Source organism: Canis lupus, chromosome 30 (genome assembly GCF_003254725.2).
Source record: "Canis lupus dingo isolate Sandy chromosome 30, ASM325472v2, whole genome shotgun sequence".
Taxonomy (NCBI): domain Eukaryota; kingdom Metazoa; phylum Chordata; class Mammalia; order Carnivora; family Canidae; genus Canis; species Canis lupus.
Window position 1 is genome coordinate 22,100,632 of NC_064272.1, and position 24,026 is coordinate 22,124,657.

At 36.0% G+C, this 24,026-nt stretch overlaps 1 protein-coding gene and 1 long non-coding RNA gene across 19 annotated transcripts in view; one reads left to right on the plus strand and one right to left on the minus strand.

The window, feature by feature from the left end:
• The window catches only part of ZNF280D (zinc finger protein 280D), a 294,058-nt gene that overhangs the window by 102,217 nt on the left and 167,815 nt on the right, over positions 1–24,026 (minus strand). For 12 of the 18 annotated variants that reach the window (XR_003146134.3, XR_004810835.2, XR_007407479.1 and 9 more), the window contains exons 1-2: positions 5,083–5,128; positions 1,124–1,270 (exon numbers count right to left, since the gene is read on the minus strand). Coding sequence is in view for 13 of the 18 variants with exons in the window: in XM_049104452.1 (XP_048960409.1) it covers positions 1,124–1,259 (136 nt within the window). In the remaining 5 variants the exon portion in view is untranslated. Of the gene's footprint in view, positions 1–1,123; positions 1,271–4,901; positions 4,971–5,082; positions 5,129–21,750; positions 21,889–24,026 lie in introns of those variants that run through there. The other 6 variants (XM_025472689.3, XM_025472691.3, XM_025472692.3 and 3 more) reach the window with 6 other exon arrangements.
• On the plus strand, positions 21,936–22,448 carry LOC112675878 (uncharacterized). The gene is made up of 2 exons (XR_003146137.3): positions 21,936–22,140; positions 22,342–22,448. It is a non-coding gene; the product is annotated as an uncharacterized LOC112675878 (long non-coding RNA).

The following is a 24,026-nucleotide window of genomic DNA, read 5'->3' on the forward strand; positions in this document are numbered from 1 at the left end:
ATTTATAATCGAAGTGGTATTCCACTTAGAACCTAAGAGATTATCAATCTGCCACAGGAAATGGTATTGAGAATTTAATTGGTTAACTGATTCTTCCTCTGATAAAACTGAATAGAGGTGCCATTCCAAGTGTAGAAGCAAGAGAACAAAAAACCAGGCTTTAGAAAATTTAATAGTAGTCTCTTATTCACACTTTTAAGCACTGCCTTGGTAAGAAAACTATTACACTGGTCATATTCTTTGGCAAACTCACCTGGCTTAAACAAGCAAACAAATAAACATGTACATGCAATGGGAAATGATCTATTTTCTCTTTCTCTCCTAAAATTTGTTATTTCTCTGTACTTTTTTATGTTCTTGTGTGGACAATTTAGAAAGTGCCTTTGGTCTTTGCTTTTAACATTCTAATAACATAAAATCCAACTACTCTAACTAAAATCTAATACTCCGCAAAAGTACCAAAATATTCTGCTAGAAAGCCATAAAAGATTTAAGTATTAACTAACTGCTACATCTTCCAAGTACAGTGGCTGTAGACAGTGATCTTCTCTTTCATGAATAAAAATGTGAGTTGGTGGAAGATGAATGTGGTCAGAAGCTGCAGTCCTTGTTGGCACTCAGGCTAGAGACTGCAATTATTCCCTGCATATACATTTTGTAGCAATGTATGGATGACACTGCAGTTGCCTGGATGTGTCTCAGATAGGAGACTATCTGAGACTAAAACTTATTTAGTATATTGTGACATTTGAAGGAAAGTATTCTAACCTCTTCCATTTCTCTAGTTCTAGGTTTAAGTAGGAAAAAAATAAACAGATAAACATTACTTTTGGCTCCACTAAAAATTATGATTTCCAATTTTAGAGACCTCCAATGATACCAACTAACCTTAGCCTATTTCTTTTCCTCATATCTAATATTTTAACCTCTTGGATCCCTCCTCAAGTTCCCAATCATGTCCTTACCCTGATTCTTCAATTCTTACTCACCTCTCACCAAATCTTTCATCTCTAACTTCTTACAGAGGAACAAGGATATAAAGCACCTTATAAGGCAGTTCACAAGTTTTTCCATTAGAAACAATATTTTATAAAAACTGGCTCCACTAACAGTAAGTGCTTACTTGAAATTGCTGGTTTTGAACTTGATATCTCTCCAACAAAGATTGGCTCATCATCATCATCATCCTCAACCTCTTTTACTTTCTTCTGCCATGGTTCTAACTCTTCTTCTTCACATTCCATAAAGAGTTCTGCCATTTTTGAATTATCTAATTTTCAAAAGAAGAGAAGCAAACCTTATTTTCCAAAAGAAAAATAAATACATTAAAAAATTTACAGTATATTTAAGATCTACTTTAATAGCCCTAATAGCAATTTGTGATTTGATATTTGTAGTTAGTGCATGGCAGCAACAGTGAGAAACTTAGAGCTCACTTTCTAAGATACAAACTAATACATTTAGATAAAAAGATAATGGTTGACAGATTTATTTACATGAAACAGTCAAAATGAGTTCCAGTCATATGCCTAGAATATAATTTTATTACAAAAAGGATTAGACCTGGGGGAAAGAGAATTAATAAAGGGGAGATAAACTAAGAATAAGAGGCAGCTTATAGGAGATATATTTAAAAAACTGAATCAAATTCAGTAATTACAGGCACAAAGCAGGGATGAGGTGCTAGACTAAAATAAGGGAATAAAGTGAGACTTTTTCCAGCCAGGGCAAATTAGACATTTCTTATTTAAAGAAACAGATCAAAGAACATGCAGTAAATACGAACATACACCACCTAGAAGTTCTGACCAAGCACAGAGCTCCTGGGAAGAATGTAAATATTAATGAACAAGTACCAAAAATTTCAGGAAAACCTCATTTTAGGCCAAATCAATAAAAAAGATAAATAATCCTATGAAAAAGAGATAATGCAGAGAGTAAGAAAAATATTAAAGAAAATATAATTAGTATCTTTAGAGATATTAGATAAGAATGTTATAAAATATTCAGAAAACAAAAAATATAACAATATGATAGCCAAAATTTTTTAATTTGTTTTTTTTAAAAAAATCAAAATATCCCCAGAGGTGGAACTAAGAGAAAAAGAGAAAAACACACACACACAAACACAGGTATAAACTAAATAGAGAAGAGGACACAAGGTTGCCAGAAAATCAATTTCAAAGTAAAACATTCACCTAATAAAATTTACAGAAAGAGAAGAATAAAAAAAAAATCAGAGAGTAGGTTATCAAAGAAATAATACAAGAAAACTTCCTAGATTGAAAAACAGATCTCTAGGTTGTAAGGCCTCACTCGGTACATAGCACAATGAGATCAAGAAAAAAGTGACATTGAGACATATCATCATGAAATTTCAGAACAAAAGAGATAAAGAGAATATCTCAGATCTATGGGGTGGGGGTTTTTGGGGTGAAGTGGGAAGAACCATTCATATACAAAAGGTCAAGAATAATAAGAAGTATAGAATAACACTTTAGCAGAAGACAGTAAATAATACTTAAATAATTTTTTACCAAAATTATTTTTTAATAAAGAATTCTTTACCCAAACTTTCATCAAGTGTGAGAATAAAGAATAGCAACATCATACAAGATTTATTTCCCACGTAACTTTTCTCAGGAATCTACTACAGAATCCATAAAAATATATGAGACTTAACTAAGAAAGAAGACGACACAGGAATATAGAAAACACAGTATTCAATACAATACAAAGTCCCAAGACAATAGTTGTTCAGCAGACCAGAAAACAACCAGTCCAAACTAGATTAGAACTGTACTTCAGGAGGTAATGTCTCTAGGACACCAAAGAGAAGATGACTAAAATGTTTTAGATTACCTGACAAGTTTTACTGTGTAGAAAACTGAATTGAGAGGCATGTGTGGGAAGACGTGCCTACAGATTTTAATACAACACAGAAAATGAAAAAACATAAAAAGCATTAATTGCTGGATAAATGAGAAAAAAGAAAGAAAGGGAAGCAGAAAGGATGGGAGAGAAGGGTAAATATGTGTATTATATGTATAATAGCATATTAAAAGCATATTACCATGCTCATCAGTGAAGAGCATTTATTATAGTCATAATGAATACATCGACTATGGATTAAATCAAATATTGAGATATTATATTGGAAGATAGTTGGAGGGAAGGAAGGGGTAGCTCTAAGAAAGCAAAAACCCTCATGATAGAACATTATTAGAAAATGGTTAAACCTGATTATGCAACAGACAGCACAACATAAATGCATATATGCACATAAGCACTCTTTGAGAAACTATCATTAAGCCACTTAAAGCTTTTTCAGATTGACTTTTTAAATTATGTGCATATATTGCTTTAAGTTAAAATGGAAAGAAAAAAGGTGGAAAGGAAGAGGGGAAGAAGAGAAACAGTACTGAAGGCCTAAACTAACGTAGTAACAGCAGAGATGGATATAAGTGGATATAACTAGATACACAGAATGAAGTGGTCTATTTAAAACAAAAAACCCCTCCAGCATTCAAGCTTTGATAACATCTTTCATTTATCATCTAAATATAGTCATTTCTAAGGGTAAGTTTTTATCATATTAAAATAATAGCACTTCTACTTTTAACTGAAAATTAGGACAATGTTCTACCAGTTTGTAAAAGATACTAACTGAACCAATGCTTTGGAGATGGCATACAAAGGAAATACCATATCATATTAAGAGCTATTCTTTTATAAATTTTTAAATTTTTTCCTTTATATAAAACTATGTCACAAATTATTTTCTGTCTTAACATTATTTAAATATTAATAGTCCATCTACCAAAAAAGGGGCTTCCCATTTTCCCAAATGTCATGAACATCATGAACTCTTTTCTAAACTATATTGTTTTATTAATCATACAGAATTCTCCAAGCCAAATGATTAAAAATATTATTACATGTCCCAAAACCAAACAGTTCTTTGAAGTATAGTTCCTTCTAAACACTAGATAGGCAGTAGGCACATAGTATATAACAATGTATGGACTAGGAAACTAAGTGGTCAGTCAATGTCTAATTTTTAAAAATCAGGGGAACTCATGGTATATGGATAATAAGTTTCCACTTAGTTTGTTATGGGCTGAACTGTGTTTTTCCAATATTCATATGTTAAAGTCCTCACCATCAGTATCTCACAATATTCCTTTATTTGGAGACAGGATCTTTAAAGAGGTGATAAGGTTAAAATGAAGTTACTAGGGTAAGCGCTAATTCAGTAAAAGGTAAGTTCAGGACATGGATACATGCTTGGAGGTAAGACCATCTAAAGATATAGGAAGCATATGGCCATCTATAAGCCAAAGAGAGGCCTGGTACAGATCCTTCCTCCATGGCCCTCAAAAGAAATCAACCCTGCCAACATTTTCATCTTATACTTCTAGTCCCCAAATCTGTGAGAAATTCTGAAATAAATTTCTGTTATTTAAGCCATCCAGTCTATGGTACTCCTTTATAGAAGCCTAGCAAACAATACAAAGGTCTTCCTCATTCTTCTTAGGACCCTGACACTATCAATACATCCAGGATATACTGTTAAGAAAAAAAAAAATACTTTAAAGATACATAACAGTTTTATGCTTTTTAGAAATAATTATTTTTTGTCTATGCATAAAAGAAACATAGGTAATTATGTATACCAAATTAATACAAATCACTGGGCATAAGAAGAAAAAACACTTCATTCCTACTTTACTCAGTTTTTAATTTACATTGTTTCTTATGTGAGCATTTGTTACTCTAATAACTAAGGTTTTTTTTGTCTTTTAGAAAATGTGCCTACCTCTCCTCTCTATTAAGGCAAATTTATCAGTACAAAAGCCACATATATGTATACTAGTATCAGTTGTGGCAGCAACACTTACTTTTTGGCTGAAAAGGGTTGTCGCCCATCAAGTTGCAGAGTTGACTTTCTGTAAATTGTCACCTAAGTACTGACACATGATATCAGTCAATTTTATGAGTCACGTTAAGTAAAGCCAAATATTGAAACATGAAACTTGGGGTTCAGAAATTCTTGGATCTAATTTTGATCTTGAAACTCACCATGTGACTCCAGACAAGAAAGCAATTTATATCTCAGTTTTCCTTCCTATAAAATAAAGATACCTAGTATTAGAATGGATCTCATTAAATTAAATGTACATATTTGAATTTTTTTCCTATGAAAAGCTCAATTTTTAAGTTTGATATGTCTGACAGACTTGCAACTCACTTTATATAACTTTTTCATTCTTGAATGAACCCAAATTTAGTAAATAAAATGTTGACTCTAATAAGCACTCACTACTTGGAAGAAGTCTGAATTATTAACTTACAAATAATTTTTTGAAGTATCCTTTTGTAAAAATGAGTAATCACTTCATGATGTATTGTTTTAGTAAGTGAATTTTCAAATATAAGTGATACTAATCTTTAACTGTAATCTATTCACATTTCAGATATAAATGTAACTATTTCCACAAGAAAATATAACTTTGAGCCCGACAACCACTTCCGTGTCTTTTCACAGAACAAAATGATTGGGTATTACTCAAAAAAAAAATATATATATATAACTTTGAATAAATTTTAGTTTATATTTTTGTTTTTTAATCAAAGATATTAAAAGGGAAAGAAAATGAATTGGACATATTTCATCACAGAATAATTCATTCAAAAATAACTACTCATTGGGGCGCTTGGTTGGTTTCGTCAGAAGAGCATACGACTCTTGTTCTCAGGGTTGTGGGTTTGAGCCCCAGGCTGGGTATAGATTATTAAAGAAATAAATAAGCCTAAAAAATATAACTATTCAGATAACATGCTAAGTTCTAGGGAAAAAAAAAAGATGAATCAGTCACAGTCCTTGCCTTCAGAAATTTATAATCTAATATATCTATATTTTTTTGGGATTGAAAAACTGCTAGTAGAATAAAAATTATCAAAAAGAAATTTTAATTCATTTATTTAAAACAAGAATTATTCTGGATTCCCACACATGTAACAGCATAAATTTTACAGAATTTATAAATTTTTAAAGTAAGTTTTAGTTATAAAGCAGAAAAAGATAAAAACTAGATAGAAACCATAAAATACTACAATGCACACTCATTCAATCTTTATATTTCTCTTATCCTCAGCCAATTTTCCTGCGTTTTAGTTTCCCAATTTATTTGGATACATTAATCCACAGGGAAAAATAACTATTAACCTCAGAAGTTACTCTTGTAAATGTTTTAGCTACTATCACAAGACTCTAATGAATCTTTTTTTAAAAAAAATATTGATTGATTGAGACAGAGAATATGAGTGGAAGGGAGGCAGAGGGAGAGAGGGGCAGAAAGAATCTTCAAGCTGACTCCCCTACTGAGCACAGAGCCTCACATGAGGCTCGACCCCAAGATCCCAAGATCATGACCTGAACCAAAATCAAAAGTTGGGGCACTTAACCAACAAAGCCACCCAGGTGCCTTGAGACTCTAATGAGTCTTGTGTTTAACTGAATTCACCAAGTTCTGAAGTCTGACTATTTAAATCCCATTAACTTAATTATTTGAATAGTTGTAGTTTATCTCTAAACTAATATCAGTGTTATGAATATGTCAAGGAAATAAATTTGTGGCAATTTTTGCTCCTGTTAAGGACCTACTGCTACCAAGTTGACAGAATATTTTTTTAAGAGCCACAATTACACAGCTTATGAGACTCATATATTTTTTTGTTAGTAGTTATATTGAGTTATAATAATGGTTATATTGAATATTACATAGTTGACATACATATAATATTTTTTGCTAAGTGATAATATAAATATCTCGCCAAAACTCTGAAATTAGTATTCAATTTACAAATATTCAATTAATGAATGACTTGTCTATATGAACAGACATCTATTGCCTATTATGATAGAGATGACTTTAAGATAACCTACTTTCAAAAGCTTAAGGACCATAGTAGCCTACTTAAAAACCCTAACTGATAGCGTCTCAAACACATGATAAAGATGGAAATCCTCAGATGTAAACAGAACCAAAATCTCAGCCTAAAGCTGTACTGTGTAATATAACAGTAGCCACTGGTCACACGTGACTATTTAAGTTTAAACTAATTAGAATTAAATAAAATTTAAAATTCAGCTCATCAGTTTTACTAGCCACATTTCAAATGCTCAAAGCCACATGTGGCTGGTGGCTACTGTATTAGTACGGCTACAGAACATTCCTACTGTGCAACACTGGACTAAAGAATCACTACAATATTTTGTTCTGATTAATAAACAAACACTTTCATGGATTCCTTTGGCAAGCATGCCAAAACCACCACCATATAAACCTCTCAGGTCACCACTTCAGAATTTTGGTGGTAAGGCATGGAATTCTATGAAGGATTAAATCAGCGGCCACTGAAGTGGAATATCCAGCAAAGATAAGCAGCGGGGAATCTCAAAGTTCCAAAACATCTCTAATAGCTTCTATGGCTCAGACTTAGCCCCAAAACAGCCAGAAAAAGAGAACGCTCAATTACAGCTACTGACTCATTTCATAACCACATTTAATATACCTGTTTCTATGAAGAAAAAAATGAATTCCAATTAATTGACTTATCAAAGACTTTTTAGAAAATAATTCATTAACTGTTGGAGACAGCTCATACAAATAATTTTAATTCCTATTTTACTATTTTTTGTATCAGCTTATATATACATAAAACTGTATCTTAATTTTTTCTACAAAAATTTTAAAAATCAATGGAAAAGCAGATCTAAATTTTTAATTTGAAAAATTTACTCTTATCCATTAATAGGTACCACCTGATATAATATCACTGTGTTAAATAAAGGTAATGCATTTGATCTGGTATATAAAGCACACAGGGTAGTACAGGTGTGCTATGTACTAGATATGGGTTTATTTACTTTCCAATAAAAGATTAAGCAATTCCACAAATCCCAACTGTAGAGTGTGCACATAAAAAAAGAGCATTAGGCTAGGAGCCAAAAGAACCAAGTCATAGCCCCAGCACTGTTACAGTTTCAATCAAATCATTTTACAATTCTGGGTCTCCGTTCTTAGTTCAACTAATAATCTCTATAGCTTAATTTAGCTCTATACTGTGTACTTTAAATATTTTATTAACAATAAACAGTAAAACATGGTGAATACTGAATTCCACATTCAAATTCTGACTCAATCATTTATTATCTGTATGATGTTGGGCAAGTTAAACTCTGTGCCTTGCTTTACTATATGTAACTTATTTCATAAAGTTATAGTGAAGATTATGTCAGATAATACACAAAAAGCACATAGCTCAGTACCTAACATACAGAAATCATCCAATCAATCTTAATTTTTAACTCTGTTCTTCCTATCATTTTCAAGAACTCTAAGAGCAAATCACAATTTTGTTATTATACTAGAATTTACAAGCTCTTAGCTGAGCATTTAGAAATTATCTGGTTTTATAAAAGGGAAAATATAAAACCAAAATTAATATAATCATTTAAATAGTGAGAATTTTTATTCAAAATAAAGATAGCACATACAAATAATGCTCAACTAACTCATAAATTTTGCATAAGATTAACAAGCTAGCTGTAAGAAACACTAAGCCTTGAACAATTTTACTGAGAAGAGTTTTTCAGTGGAGTGATTTGGATGACATAGGGTCACTAGAACATTGTTCAGAAAAGTTTAATCTGTCATTTTTTTCCTCTCACAAATTCCACAAAAAAAATCAGGTATTCAAATCATTCCCACTGACTTAAAGCTTCGGTTTATGCTCTATTTCATTGTATAAACAATTCTTCAGTCTTTGTGACCAATGGCATACTGAAATGGAGGTCTATAATTTTAGAATTCTAATCCTGAAAGAATAGAGCTTTAAGGATTCAGAGTAGGTTTTTAACTATGAGTTACAATCTAATATTTCCAACCCTGGTTCTGTGATCTCTCAAGAATTTCCAACTATCTCAAGGTGATACTAGAAAATTCATTTTAATGTTATCTTAAAAACATACAAAAAAAAAAAAGAAAACAACATACATAATCTTTTTAGGACAGAGAGTCATTTTAAAAATTCCACTTTTAAATCACCTTAATATGCATCACCTATTGATTGCATCATGGAAATTAATTGTAACAGGGTTAGCAAAACAGAGAATGATGATGTGTACCTTGGCATATAAATCACACAAATATAAACATTAAAGCATAAGCAATAAACTCTAGATAATTGAAAAAGACACACAACTAAAATTTGATTTCATAAAATTCAGGTGTTTATGAAATTTTATAAAGAAATTAACTTATTAAATTTATTTACAAACATTAAGCAAATGAAACAAATTTTCAAAGCAGTACTTTCCACTTTTATGCCCCTTATTCTTTAAAAAGCTTGGGCAGCCCAGGTGGCTCAGCGGTTTAGCGCCGCCTTCAGCCCAGGGCGTGATCCTGGAGACCCGGGATCCAGTCCCATGTCAGGCTCCCAGCAGAGAGCCTGCTTCTCCCTCTGCCAGTCTCTCTCTCTCTCTCTCTCTCTCTCTCTCTCTCGTTCCCTCTCTCTCTCTCTCTCCCATGAATAAATATTTTTTGAAAAATAAAATAAAATGCTTTACTGTTAGAAAACTAAGTACCTATCTTTTTAAAAAATCAGTCCAGTTAACAGGTTACTGTTAAAAATCAAACTTATTCTTGAAAAGGGCACATTTCAACCACACACTAGTATGAGTGAAAAAGAAAAGCAAGGAGGTATATGATAGGAGGTAAGACAGAAGTCAAACAAAATACTACACAGATCACGCTAGGAATTTTTTTTCCTTAACCTAAGAGCAATGGAAAGCCAATGAGGGGATTTTAAGCAAGAATTGTTATGATCAGATTTGTAATACAGTGTCAAAATAACAGAATTTGATTGTATAATCAAAGAGACAGTGGTTTTATTCCATTCTCTCCTAACTGATCCCCACTTGGCATATTGTGTATTGGCTAGGACTCTTTCAACTGTAAGTAACAGAAAACCCAACTCAAACTGGCTTAAGCAAAAAGAGAATTCCGGGCTCACTTACAGAACTAAATACAGGTACAATTTAAACAATGATATATAAAGCTCCATTCCTGGACTTCATTTTCTCTATGTTGTTTCTACCATCAGAAGAGGTTCCCCACTTTGAACAACTAGACATACCAGCTCCAACATAACATTCAATTTGAGTACACTAACAAGAGGACTAGTTCTCATTGGAGAACTTAAGTCATATGCCTTTCCCAAAGCCAAACATTACCACTTAGGTTTAGTCCTACATCCATGCTCTCCCCAGTACCAGAGGTAGAGATCCAACAATCCAACCACTAAACAAACAAACAAACAAACAAACAAAACAAAAAAAAAACAAACAAAAAACAGTAAGATAAAGATTTTCCCAAAGGAAAATCATGCTGTTACCAAAGTAGGAGGGAAGGTGCTGGAGAGCAAAAGCAACATATGTCCATTATAATGAATTAAAATTAAAGCTCTGTCTAGGTCAACGGACTAAAGGTATTTAACCTAGGAAACATGAGACTATGGGATGGGGTGGTAGAAGTGAAAGCTATTTACAGTTATTTTTAAATTTGTCATGAGAAAGTAGGAAAGAGGATAACTTATTCTTTGTGGCTCAAGTGGTAACAGTAACAGTATTAGTAATAGTTACGTGTTTTGAGTAAACTAGAGAATTTCATTCCTAGTGTTGAGCTTCAACACAACTACTTTATTATACACTATCATGTTATAATTACAAATTATTATTTATAATAACAATTATCATTACTATTAGCTAACATTAATTAAATGCATATATCACTTTGTCTAATTCTCAAAAACTCTATGAGGTAGACACTATTCTTATCCTCACTCTACAGCTGTAGAAACTCAATTACAGAGGTGAAGTACCTGGCTCAAAATAACACAAGAGTAGAGCAAGGATTCAAATCTAGGCACTTAAAAGGCCAGAGGTTTCAGCCATATACTATTTGCCTCCACCAGGAACAAGACCAAAATCACAGATTTCATCTAACATAAAACAAAACAATTAATAGTATTGTTAGTATTAAGTATTGAACAATTAAAATATCAGGAAATGAAGTGAACTCAAGATGTGACAGATCACCAAAGAAAAATATGAAAAATTCAAGCATCATGTAATTGAAAATGGTCACTCTCAACATCTCCGAGGACCCCAACCCTAATATCATAAATATATCCATCTGGTATAAGGATATAAATTTTTGTCTAGACAGAGAGACAAAGGGGACTTATTATTTCAGTTAAAAAAAACTGCTCTAATTGAGAATGTTGAATTATGAAATGCCATTTTGGTATTATGAATAAATCTTTTGGTAATCAACCTACCATACCCAAATATTTTCTAGAAACTTTCAAGTTCAATGTAATGAATGAAGCAATTAGGTTGAAGTTCAATAGTGAGGATAAAATTTTTTAGTTTATTCAAAGCAAGTAAATTCCTGAAGAAAAATAGTTGATAATTTTAATTAAACAATATAAATTGCATTTTAATAAACCTGTTTGATGTCAACTCCCAATCTACTTCATTGATACTAATTCAGAGCAATATCTCAAATCATGATAAACCAACTTTTTAAAATTTTAACATGTTTGATAACACAAAATTTTTTAATATAAGTAAAAGGCCTAAGCTTCAGTAGACTGCTTACATCTACAAATCAATCTAAATCAATCTGCAGACCCTATCCAGCCTGCATCCATTTGCTCTAGTTAGCACCACCCATTCTGTCAGTCAAAACTAAGCTGAGCACAGCAGTACAGCTACTACATTTTCTACTGCACAGTATTCTGCTGAAGGTATCCATCTGAAGATCCCAATAACCTCCCCATTGCTAAATCAATACCCTTTCTTCATTTACATTTTCCTTATCTCACATCTGTTTTAACCCAATTTCTTGAAACATCTTCCTCAAAAAATTTTTATACAATAGACTGGTTCTCTACCCATCTTCTACTGTTGATAGATTCTCCATATTCTCTTGTTCCTTAAATAGTGTAAAATCAGGTTTTTCGTAGAATTTAGTTCTCAGCCCTACACAAATTGTTCCCCAAATGACAGATTTATTAATTTCCAGATGCTCAATAGCATATACAATCATCAAATGTTAACCTCCAACTCTGACTCCTCAGCTAAGTTCCAGCCTATCATCTCTTAACTGCTGAAAACTGCTATCTGGATATTTAAACTCATGTCAAATTCATTACTTCAAAAACTGAAAATGACCTCTCCACAAAAATCAGCTCTAGAGCATTATTCATAATGGCTAATAAGTGAAAGCAAACCAAAGGTTCATGAAGTGATAAATGAATAAACAAAATGTTTCCATGCAATGGAATATTATTCAGCAATAAAAAATGAAGTACTGATACATGCTAAATGGGTGAACTTTGAGAACATTACACTAAGTGAAAGAAGTAGTATCACATTGTATGATTTCATTAATATCAAATGTCCAGAATAGGCAAATCCACAGAGACAGAAAGTATATCCGTGGTTGCTAAGGACTGTGGGGTGGGAAGAATGGTCAGAGACTGCTTAATGGGCAATGGGTTTTCTTTGGAGAAGGTAAAAGTACTATTCCAAGATTAGTGTTGATGCTGTTTAACACTGTAAGTATACTAAATGCCACTGAATTGTACACTTTAAAATAACTTAAATGGTGAACTTAAATGTTATGTTAACCTTACCTCAATTTATAAAAATTCGTTCTACTTTTGTACTTCTCTTTTTCCACCAATGAAACTGCCATCCTTCTGATTTTAAGACCTTAAAAATTTTTTTAAAGTAGGATCCACATCCAGCACAGAGTTCAACTCTGGGCTTGAACTCACAACACCAACATCAAGTTCTCAGCTGAGATCAATAGTCAGATGCTTAACCAAATAAGCCCCCAGGTGTCCCACCTTGTAAGTTCTTTTCAATGTTTCCCTGTTTTACTTAGCATACCTAATCAGTTCCCTAGTCCTAGTCTTCCTTCAAAATATTTCCTACAACTATCCATTTCCATTCACTCTGTACTTGTTCAGGCCCTTAAAACCTCACACCCATAGTAAGATTTACTTTGTAAAATTCACTTTATACTCAGCCTCACAGCATCCAGATCTGACTTCATGCATTTAACACAGAACCGCCAAATTAACATGTCCTAAAATAGTGTTTTCATTGTGTCACATATCAATTCCAAACTCAGTAACTCTCCATCAATCCATGCAGAGCTGGAAATCCTTGTCTTAAAAGCTTCCAGAATGCAATGAGGTACAGAATCAACCAAATGTTCTAGGAACTGGCACTTCCACCAGTGGTTGGTGCTACCAGGCTGCAATGCTACTCCTATGCTACCTAACCCAAGAAAAGAACACACAATTCTGAGATTACAAAGCTGAGGATAGAATGAAGGAAGACCAAGGCACTATACCCTACAAAATTAATATACAGCATCTGGTACCCAATAAGTATTACAATGAATGAAATGAACTTTCTGAAACACAATTCCCTCATCTGTAAAGGACAGATGATGATAATACAATCCATCTCAAAGAAGCATTTATCTTAAGGATGAAATATGATCTATGAATATATTTTATAGTCTACAACAAAAGATTAGAAAGATATCTCTTGTGTTTAACTTCTCAAACACAAATACTAATAATGTACTGTCAAAAAAGTACGGTCGATTTTCTTATTTACTTTTTCTCTATTCAATAAAGTTAAGAGGTCTATTATTTATTTTTACCCATAAGACTAATAAAGCCATTCTGTTTATTAGGGTCTTTCTGTCAGCAAACAGAAATCCTGTGTAAAGTCAGTCTTAAACACTGAACGGGAAAAGCAAAATGAGTGAACAAAGCAGGAGACAGGATTACTTACATATAAAACACTCACAACCCTCCCAAACCCTTCAGGTTTTGCTTCTCAGACTTGCCAAAGGTAACAATTACCCACAAGACAAGGAACACACAGGGGTAAAGCCTAGAAACAAGAAGCAAATTATTTCATAGACTAATGATCTTTGCTTTGGTTAATACCCATCAAATGAAAGTCATTCAAGCAGTTGTCATACTGAAGAAATCCCAAAGCTAGCAAAAAAAAAAGAAAGGAAAAAAGAAAATATGTGTTTGATTAACTTCTAAGGATGAAATCTTAGAAGTAGACAAACCCCACCCTAAGGAATTTAAGATAGATTAATTTACTTAAAAATGACTATAATAAATCCATTAACTATTAATATTTGTGTGAAAGACATTTTCTAAAACAAAATATTTAGAGAGGTGGGCACTGTTTTACATTTCTGAAAAACCCATGAATAAGTGTCTTAATAAAGAGCTGTATTCTCTTATCTGTTTCTATATTTAATCTGTTGCACTACATATTTCTGCTGAAATAAGGAAAATCTAGCCTCACAAGAAAGGTAGGTAGTTAAGGGAGGATCTTGTAGAACTCTTGAAAGCACCTCAAGGCCCCAAGACCACACTCAGAGAACTGCTATACTACATAAATCAAGTCAAAGCCACCGTTTAAAAAGGAGAGCTAAATTACTATCCTGGCTGGTCAAAAATTTTGTATATGCCAATCTAAAATAATAATTTTAAACAGAGAGTATTCAGTGATGAACACAACTCTTAAGAAAAAAACATTAAGCAGTGTATAAAGCAGTTTAAAAACACAAAGATGCAAAAATGTACCATTCCAAAAAAATCACACTATGCTCATCATAATGTACTAACCAGAAAAGCAGAAATGTTTGCAATGAAAAATAATTGAAATAAAAAATATATTAGGGCAGCCCAGGTGGCTCAGCAGTTTAGTGCCGCCTTCAGCCCAGGGCGTGATCCTGGAGACCAAGGATCGAGTCCCACATCGGGCTCCCTGCATAGAGCCTGCTTCTCCCTCTGCCTGTGTCTCTACCTCTCTCTCTCTGTCTCTATGAATAAATAAGATCTTTAAAATATATATATTTTAGTTTAATCCAGTCCACCAAAAAGCCTAAATAGTACACCCTGATCATACAGAGTTTCACTTGATCATTTTTTACCTCAGAGGAGCTCTGAAGGTAAAGTTGGGAAGGGAAGAAAAAATGGTAACAACAAAAATATTTTGGAACAGAAACCTCAAGGAATAACTTTCTAAGTACTATTTGTATTCATCAGAGATGGAGTGGAAACAGCTGAAAAAACTATCATGGTAGGAGATGGAGAGGCAGACAGGTTTACTATGTGTGTTAGAAAGGGGTGGGGCTCTGTATATATCTAATGGATCAAATTAACCATTAACCTTCAGTGAATACTATCAGAATCCACAGAAACAATTTTAGTTTTTTCTTTCTTGAGTAGTTCTAGCTGTAAAGATTGACATTTTATGGCTTTTGTTTCCTAGAAATCTTCAAACAACATTTTATTACTTTTAAACAGAATAAATCTCATTGTATTTTACAATTACTATGTGAGCCTATAGATCTTTTATAAATCTAAGATACATTATATGATCTTAGTGATTTTACTTTTCCTACATCTTGAAATATTTTACTACTTCCATCATTCTAGGTATTATTTCACTGTTGCTAAACAAATATTCCCAACCATGTTTACAAAAAAAAACAAGAAAACATAATGATTTAATTGTCTAGAAGGATGTGACAATGAAGTCATCACTATGCATTAAATTTCACTTTTCTTATCTTTCAGTTTTCTTGTTTTGCACAAAATATTGCATCAATTTTCAAAAAGATATATAAGATTGAAGACATCATTTTGTAGTCTGCATCGAGGAGGGAAAACTTTACTTCTACCCTTTTATGTTGCAGTACCTGGGGACCTGTGGATTAAACTAACAGAAAACAGATTAACAGAAAGAAAAGCACATAATTTTTTTTTAATATTTACATCACGGGAATTCACAGAAAAGCAGTAAAGCTCAAAGAAGTGGTTAAACTCAAAGTCTTATATACCATTTTAACAAAGGAAAGGGGATTAGGGCTTTGAAAGACAATAAATCATGAAGAAGTAACTGGGAAATACATGGGAGAACTAATGGAAGATAAAAGGTTATTTTCAGTAGGTCTGTTTATGCAAACTCATCTTGGTATTAACTTTCCATCTCAAGTAGTAAGAACCACTCTTCTTTTCCTACTACCAGGGGGAAAACATCCTCACAAAGGAATATTTATGACCAGTCCAGGTGTCTCTGCGGTTTATCGCCGCCTTCAGCTCAGGGCATGATCCTGGAGACCTGGGATCAAGTCCCACATCAGGCTCCCTGCATGGAGCCTGTCCCTCTGTGTCTCTGCTTCTGTGTCTCTCATGAATGAATAAAAATTTTTTAAAGGAATATATATGACCAGCTTCTAGGCAGATAACAGGAGAAAACAGTTTTTGTTTCTGTTAATTCTGTTGATTGCTGTACACTCCAAATAATCCTTAGGTCAAAGTGGCATATGTTAGCGCAGCATATCCTGATCTTCATCTGTCTTTAGTTTTCACTGAATGTAATTAAGAACTCAGAACTTTTATTTTCTGTCCAATATGGAACAAAAGAAAACTGGCAGAGGTCACATTTCACAATTATTAGATGAACTTAAAAATGAATGCAAAGATAGACAGCAAGCACTTTAGACTCTATTGATGAAATTCGGGGCATCTCAGACTGAATCTTCGGAGATTAACTTGATACAGTTCATAAGTGGACAAATGTTGAATGCAGATGTATATAATGGTGACTGGAAGGAAATAGATGATGTGTAAAATTTTTAAATTCATTGGATTGGTCATGCTAACTGGTATCTGCAAATCTTAGAACTGAAAATATCTTGCAATTATGAAGCAAAGAAGATGGCCATCCTCCCTTCAATAAAATTTAAGAACCATCAAAAGTTTAAAAAAATTCTTCAAATACTGCATTTAATGATGCACATGAAAAAAAATACCCAACCAAACAAAAAAACCCCACCCTGGAATGATAAGCTAGAACTTATCACAAGTATTTTAAATCTCAAATCATTATTGACAAGATGGACACATTCCACATTCAGGTATGACAGCTGATGAGTAGTCACATTCAGAAAATGTTGCCCATTTCAGGTACATATACTTTCAAAGCTGGCAACATGGGGTAGTGAAACATCCTAAGCTTTAAAGACATAGATCTACATAGAACTTCAGAAAAGGGATGAGAACAGAATCAAGAGTAATACAAAAATTACAAGAATGGACAAATGAATTTAAAATTTCTGTCAGAAATATAACTTGTGACAAAATTGTTATAAGTATAGAACTGGCTTAGTATTATCCAGCAAGAAATTTTCTTGATTTGACAAAATCAGGAAGAACAGGGTTGAACTTCTATGGATTTTCACAAATGGGAAGCAAGAAAAGTTAATTGCACATAATCTGGACTTACATACATATTTAATGATTCTTATTGTCCTAAGAAAAACTAGTTTTTCTTCTCAGCTCAATGCATTCTCAAGTGTAAATGAATTCAAAAACCCTTGCAGGGGCGCCTGGGTGGCTCTGTTGGTTGAGCAACCAGCTCTCGATTTCAGCTCAAGTCATGAGATCAGGGTCCTGGGAGCAAGCCCCATGTTCAGCAGGGAGTCTGCTTGATGATTCTCTCCTCTATCCCTCCCCCTTCTTGTGCACACTCTCTCTCAAAAAAGAAATATTTTTTTAAAAACCTTGCATAAATTAACATGAAGAGAGCTGTATTATAAAAAGACCACAGAACAGGTAGATACACTAACAGGGTCAGAACCTATACTTGAAATGACTTGAAAATGATGATCAATAATTAATAATGCAGAGAATTCTTTCAGTGTCTAGGAAAAACTTCAATTACCAAGAAGAATATTCCTCATGCAACTAGGAAAAGAACTTGCAGGAACTAGGAAGAGAATTTTACCTAACCCTTCAACCACATCAGTTTTTTACACAGATCTTCAAAGTGGGAAGAATAAAGGAAGATGTTCTTTGTGTACATATAAAAACTTTTAAAAGTATGCATATTCATTGTAGGGGTGGTATGTAAGTAGAGGAATGATATATATTTGTTTTTCATGTTTCAAAATACATACAAAGAGATTATGTTTAAATTCTAATCGGAAGCTCTACTGAGTTGTATTATCCATTTATTCTATAAATTACATAATAGAAATTATTAAAATAATTTAAAATGAAAAAAAAAAAAAAGAAATAGTTCTTTTCAATCTAGATGGTGAATTGCACTATTTTTCCTGGTATAATGATAGTTAAGAGTCCTTAAAGAAAATTGCTTTGTAGATGGGCAGCCCGGGTGGCTCAGCGGTTTAGCGCCGCCTTCAGCCCAGGGCCTGATCCTGGAGACCTGGGATTGAGTTCCACGTCAGGCTCCCTGCATGGAGCCTGCTTCTCCCTCTGCCTGTGTCTCTGCCTCTCTTTCTTTCTCTCTCTGTCTCTAATTAATTAATAAATATTTTTTAAAAATTGCTTTGTAGAAATGAATAAAAACTTCAAACACACATTTGATACAAACTACCAAGTAAATCATTATTTTTATCTTTAAAATAAGCTGACTGAAAACTCAAATCTTATGAGTCCTCAGAAGCAGGAAAAGATAAACTATTCAGAATTACATATTTAATTAATGAACATGTCATAAATAAATATATCTCCCCCTTTCAAAAGTTAGTTTCGAAATGGAACAAAACATCTTGTCAACAATCTCCAATTTCCTATCAGTTAAAACTATAGTTTACATTCTACTCACTAGAATTGTTATTCCATTCAGATACATCCTCTGCTGAATTTGTACAGGAAAAAAAAATCGTGGTATGGTTCTAAATGTTCTCTTGAATAAATAAAGCAAGTATGGGAGAGGAGTGTATAAAAATTATTTATTCCTTTCCTTTGCCTTCCTGTCCCCTACTGATAAAGCCAATTCTGAGTAGTAAAACACTGGACTAAAGCAGGGCTGGACTAGATAACCTACCTGGTACAAATGGGCTGAAGTGGGAATGCTGAAATTTATAATTCTCCAACATTTAACTACCTCAGAACTCTATTAATCACAGCTCCCTAATGCTACAAGTGCCCCAAACTTTTAAATAAAGGAGGGCAAAATCTCTTGACATCTACTTTCTGAGCCTCCTTTCTCCTAACCCCTCTGGATTCTGATGCCAATGGGCAGCAGCAATTTCAAGTTCCCTAAACTAGATAAATTGGTCCTATCCTCCAAAATTGCTCCTTTCCTTCACCCTCAAACATCCATTTCTAGAAGACCACTCCCAATTATTTCATTATCAGATTACTGCAGGTAAATTCATATCAGTACTAATGACAAAACATCACCCCCTAGATTACTTGCTAATTGCAAAAGAAAATGCTTAGTCTGAAAAGATAGTCTGTCACCATTTTATTGGAGAGATCAAATTTAGGATCACTAATAAGATAATGGATAACCCTCCCTTACGTGCCTTCTGATGTTGTATAATGTGAAGTACACTGCATGACTTAAGTATTCTTGCCAAAAATATTAAGCCTGATCTACACAAGCCTTCAGATCTACAGGTTTACAGAAAATATAGGGGAGAGAGGTATAATTTGAACCTAATGAAGAGGAAACTGTCAGTAAGATACAGAATGTGGGTTATTCTACAAGACAACTGGTAGTATGGTCTCTTCAAAAAGGGCAATGTCATCCAAAAAAAAGAGAGAGTGTGAGAGAAAGAACTACACTAAATTAAAAGAAATGTAAACAAATGTAATTAATGCATGATTGGATACTGGTTCCAAGACAAAGGACTAAATAGGACATTTTCTGGACAATGGGGAAAATGTGAATACATACTACATATCTATATTAGATAGCAGAGATTCTTCAAGTATGATTACAGCGTTGTGCTTATACAGAAAATTGGCCTTATTCTTATGACATCCATATAGATATATCAACAGGACTTAGGTGTGAATTGTCATGATATCTGCAACGTGCTCTGAAAATAAATGCTCACCAAAAAGAATGCAGATAGGCAGATAAAGGAAATGTCGCAAAACGGCAACACTTTTAAAAGTAGGTGGTACAAATGAAGGTCCAACTGGGCTATTATTTAACTTTTTAATATGTTTGGATGAAAAATAACATGAAAACTTCAGTAATAAAAAGCCGAAAAGCTAAGAGGTAAACTCTTAAAAACAAAAATATAAAAGGAGTTCAACAGTATTCCTTCATTTTTGTGAGGTGAGGCTCCTTGCTTCTCTTCACTCACCTTATTCACACACACACACACACACACACACACACACAAAACGAAACATAATGTAGTGAACTGGGCACTGAATAAGGAATCAAGAGAACCTAAGGTCGTAGAAATGGTTCTATCACTTCCTAGCCATGACCTCATTAAAGACGTCTCCCTGAGGCTCTCTTTCCTCATCTTCGAGAACAGTCCCATAAACATAGACCAATGCAAAAGGGGTCTTGAGGTAGAAATAGGGCGTGTCAACGTCAGATACAAATGCAAGATACAGACCTAACGGGATCTGTACTGATGCTTTAAGATGTCAAGAGCACACAGCCCTAACAATCCTCTAAGCACAACAGTGCCTTCAAAGGCACAGCAAGTTTCCCGTTAGACAGCCTGAGTTGTCACTCATCCCCCAAGGCAGGACTTCTCACAAATGCTAAGAGGTGGCTTTTGTACTTTAAAAACTCTCCTCCTAGGTTTCAGTGTTAGGTCTAATGGCGCTCGTAGACGTCCAATTCTTAGGACCCCGTCCAAATCTGAAAGCAATGAAGTCTAGGTTCACGAATTTTCAAAAAAGCGACTCTTGGCTAACAAAGAGAACCCTCTGGACCGAGGTCTTCCCGTGTGCGTGCAGAAGCGGGTTCACTTTGACGTTGCTCCTCTCTAGCCGATTTCTCCTTAGAAGCCTTCAAACTTGAGCTAAGTTGGGAGAACTCCTTCCATCTCTAGAGCCGGATAAAAACCTCGCAGTGAGCTCATTCTTTCCGTCTAAGTGAAACCCCGAAAAGCTCGGTCAGTAAACTGTGTATCCGACTGCACGTCTCTCCTCAGGGCCCTTCTGGAGACAATAACGGGACAGAGCGGGGGGGGGGGGGGTCCCTTTGACAAGCATGAGGGTGTGAGCGTGGGACGGATGACTGGGCACCTGGGCACGGGGTCAGGGGCCCGAGGGCCCCGGATGCCTGAGGGTTCGGCACCCCCTTCGGCCTCGGTCTACCACGAAGAGACTCCGGGGAGCGTTGCTGTGGGGGAAGCATGGGTCCCCGCCAAACATCGGCACAAAATGTACGGCCGACCAAAGGGAGCCGAATCCAGAGAGAAGAGCCGAGCGCAGGCTGGGCCAACAGGCGCGCAGGCCCTGGGAGGCGAGGTGGAGGAGGCGGAGGAGGCGACGGAGGCAGAGGCGGCGGGGCCGGCGCGGCTCCGGCCTGCGCCCCGAGCCGTCTGCCGCGTCGCGCCGGGATCCCTCCCCCGCCGGGGCCGGCGCAAGATGGCGGTCCGGCCGCCGCCGCCGCCGCCGCGCAGCCGGTCCCCTCCCCCGCGCCCTGGACGCTCTCGGCAAACCGCGCCGGCCTCGACACCCCCGGCCCAGCGCCCCCGGAGTGAGGCGGCGCAGGCCGCGCGGGAGGGCCTCTCCTGCTGCAGCGCGGGGCGGGCGGGGGCGGGGGGCGCTTACCGTGAGCGGAGCGGATCGGCCTGACTGGGGCCCTGAGGAGGAGGAGAAAGAGGAGGAGGAAAAGGAGGAGCACGGAAAACTACACAGCGGCGACGGCGGCGGCTCCCATTGCGGAGCAGCAGCTGAGCTGTGGGAGGGGGGGGGGGGGGCGCTCTCGTGGATCCGCCGCGCTGCCTCATGGGTAGGCTCCGGGTCAGCCTCCGCGCGTCCGGGCTCCCTTTCTTCTCGCCGACGCGGGAGGCGGGCGCGGGCATGTGCGTCGCGGCGCTGCCCTCGAAGGCCGCGGCTCCCCGCCACGCGCCGGCCGGCGGCGAGGGCCGGGACCCGGGACCCGGGACCCGGCTAGGGATGTGGCAGTCGGGGCTGCACCGCAGCCGACAGCGTGGGAACGTGAGTTCCGGGGCCTCCCTGGGTGTAGCGGCTAGCGCTCCGCAGGCTTGGCGAGGAAGGGCTAGCAGGAGGGCCGCCCCGAGAGGCCCTGTGCCTGAGGGGCGCAGACGTAACCCAGGGGAGCAGGAGAGTCGGGTTCTTTTCACAGCTGGCTAATTTTGTTCCTTTTTTTTCTTTTCTTTTTTTTTAATTTTGTTTCAGACGTACGATTTCGCTGGTGTCTCCTTGAATTCCTAACTCTGCCACTATGGATCCCTGTAAGAACTTAAAAAAAAAAAAAAGCTAAAATAAATGCATTTACAAGAACACTTAGTGAGATGCTGCTTGCATGAATGCTACACCTTGTATTCTGATCCGTGAGGAAGTTTCCTCTCCCAGCTCTCCTCACAAGATCAGTCTCGCTCCCCGAGATCCTTAAAACACACAGCCACCACTGCACAAACCCATCGCTGCATTGTACTCGTTCTTCTGTTTGAATTAGTTTCTTCTCTCTCATCCAGACTGCTCCCCTCGCTCTTCTGGGGTGTTGAGCATTAGTCACTTCCTTATTGATTCCCACCCCCAGATCCATCCTAGCCAAGGACAGTTAACTATCCCTAGACCTGGAATGGCTGCAGGTGACCATGACCTGCTCTTCCCCCCCATCTGTGCCAGGGATAGTCTAATCCAGTTCTCTCTTTCTGGCTGGCCCTTAAAGGAAGCTTTACAGGAAAAGAGAGTAATCAAAACAACAAACTGGAAAGCTAATAATTCAAAACTTGTGGCCTATTCTTAAGCCATTATAGTTAAAAGAGAGTTCTAATGGCTCGCAAAGCATGTCACGGTATGAAAATGAACTGAAGGTTTCACTCAGTGTTCCCAGTTTGGTCCCATTTGTAGAGACAGAAATTTACTGTTGTTAGACCCTAGAGCTTATTTACATGGAGGGTATGATTCACGCCAACCAGACTTACTAGAGACTGATGTACAAACCAAAATTCACATTTATTCCTTTTTTTCTTTCTTTCATGAGAAGTACATCTGCCCTGAAGACCACAAAACTCTGGTTGACACATTTTCACTCAAAGGAAACATTTACATGAGAAGCCAAATTATAAAGGATATCCACTAAGTATGAAATCAACACTCATGAAGTAATTTAGTTGAATTTTTTTTATTACTCCATCCTTAAAACTCCTCCCTTGGCTAACAGAACATGATTCTCTTGGTTCTCTTGACTGCCTGTCCACACTCTTCCTATCACTTTTTTAATAGTTTCTCTTCCTCTGATTTGCCAATTTTCTGCCCCTTACCCTTCTGTACCTACTCTTTAAGTATCCTCACAGTACTCACTCTCCTTAAGTCAGGTCATGCTCCACACTCTTCCCTGGCTGTAATGGATATAGATGATTGCCCACCTTCATTTTCAAAGCTCCATTGTCTTCACCTATGTAATTTAGATGGCATAACCACTACCCACCCCTAATTCCAAGAGTGGTCCAGCCAGCCTGAAACTATTAGAATCACTTTTACCTCTCTTTGAACAGTTTTTATTTCAGAAACCAATCAGAGTGAAACCTAGGATTTTTGTTTGCTGGTAGGAAAGAGAAGTTACTTTTTTCTCTGGATGATATGGCATTGCTATTAAAATGTAAATACCAGAAGAGCTACAACTTTTTTTTCTACTAAGGAGAGCCAAATGATAATAAAGCTAACAAATGGAGGAAGAAGGGCTGGGTGAATTAATCATGGGGAAAGGAAGTCAACCTCTGAGAGCATCGTAAGCCTCCAAATCAAACCCAGTCTGAATCCTGTGCTACCTCTAGACTTCTCTGTTATATGAGCAAATAAATTCTTTTTTCTATTTAAGCTGAAGAGGTCCAGAATAAGCCTCTGTGACATAAAAA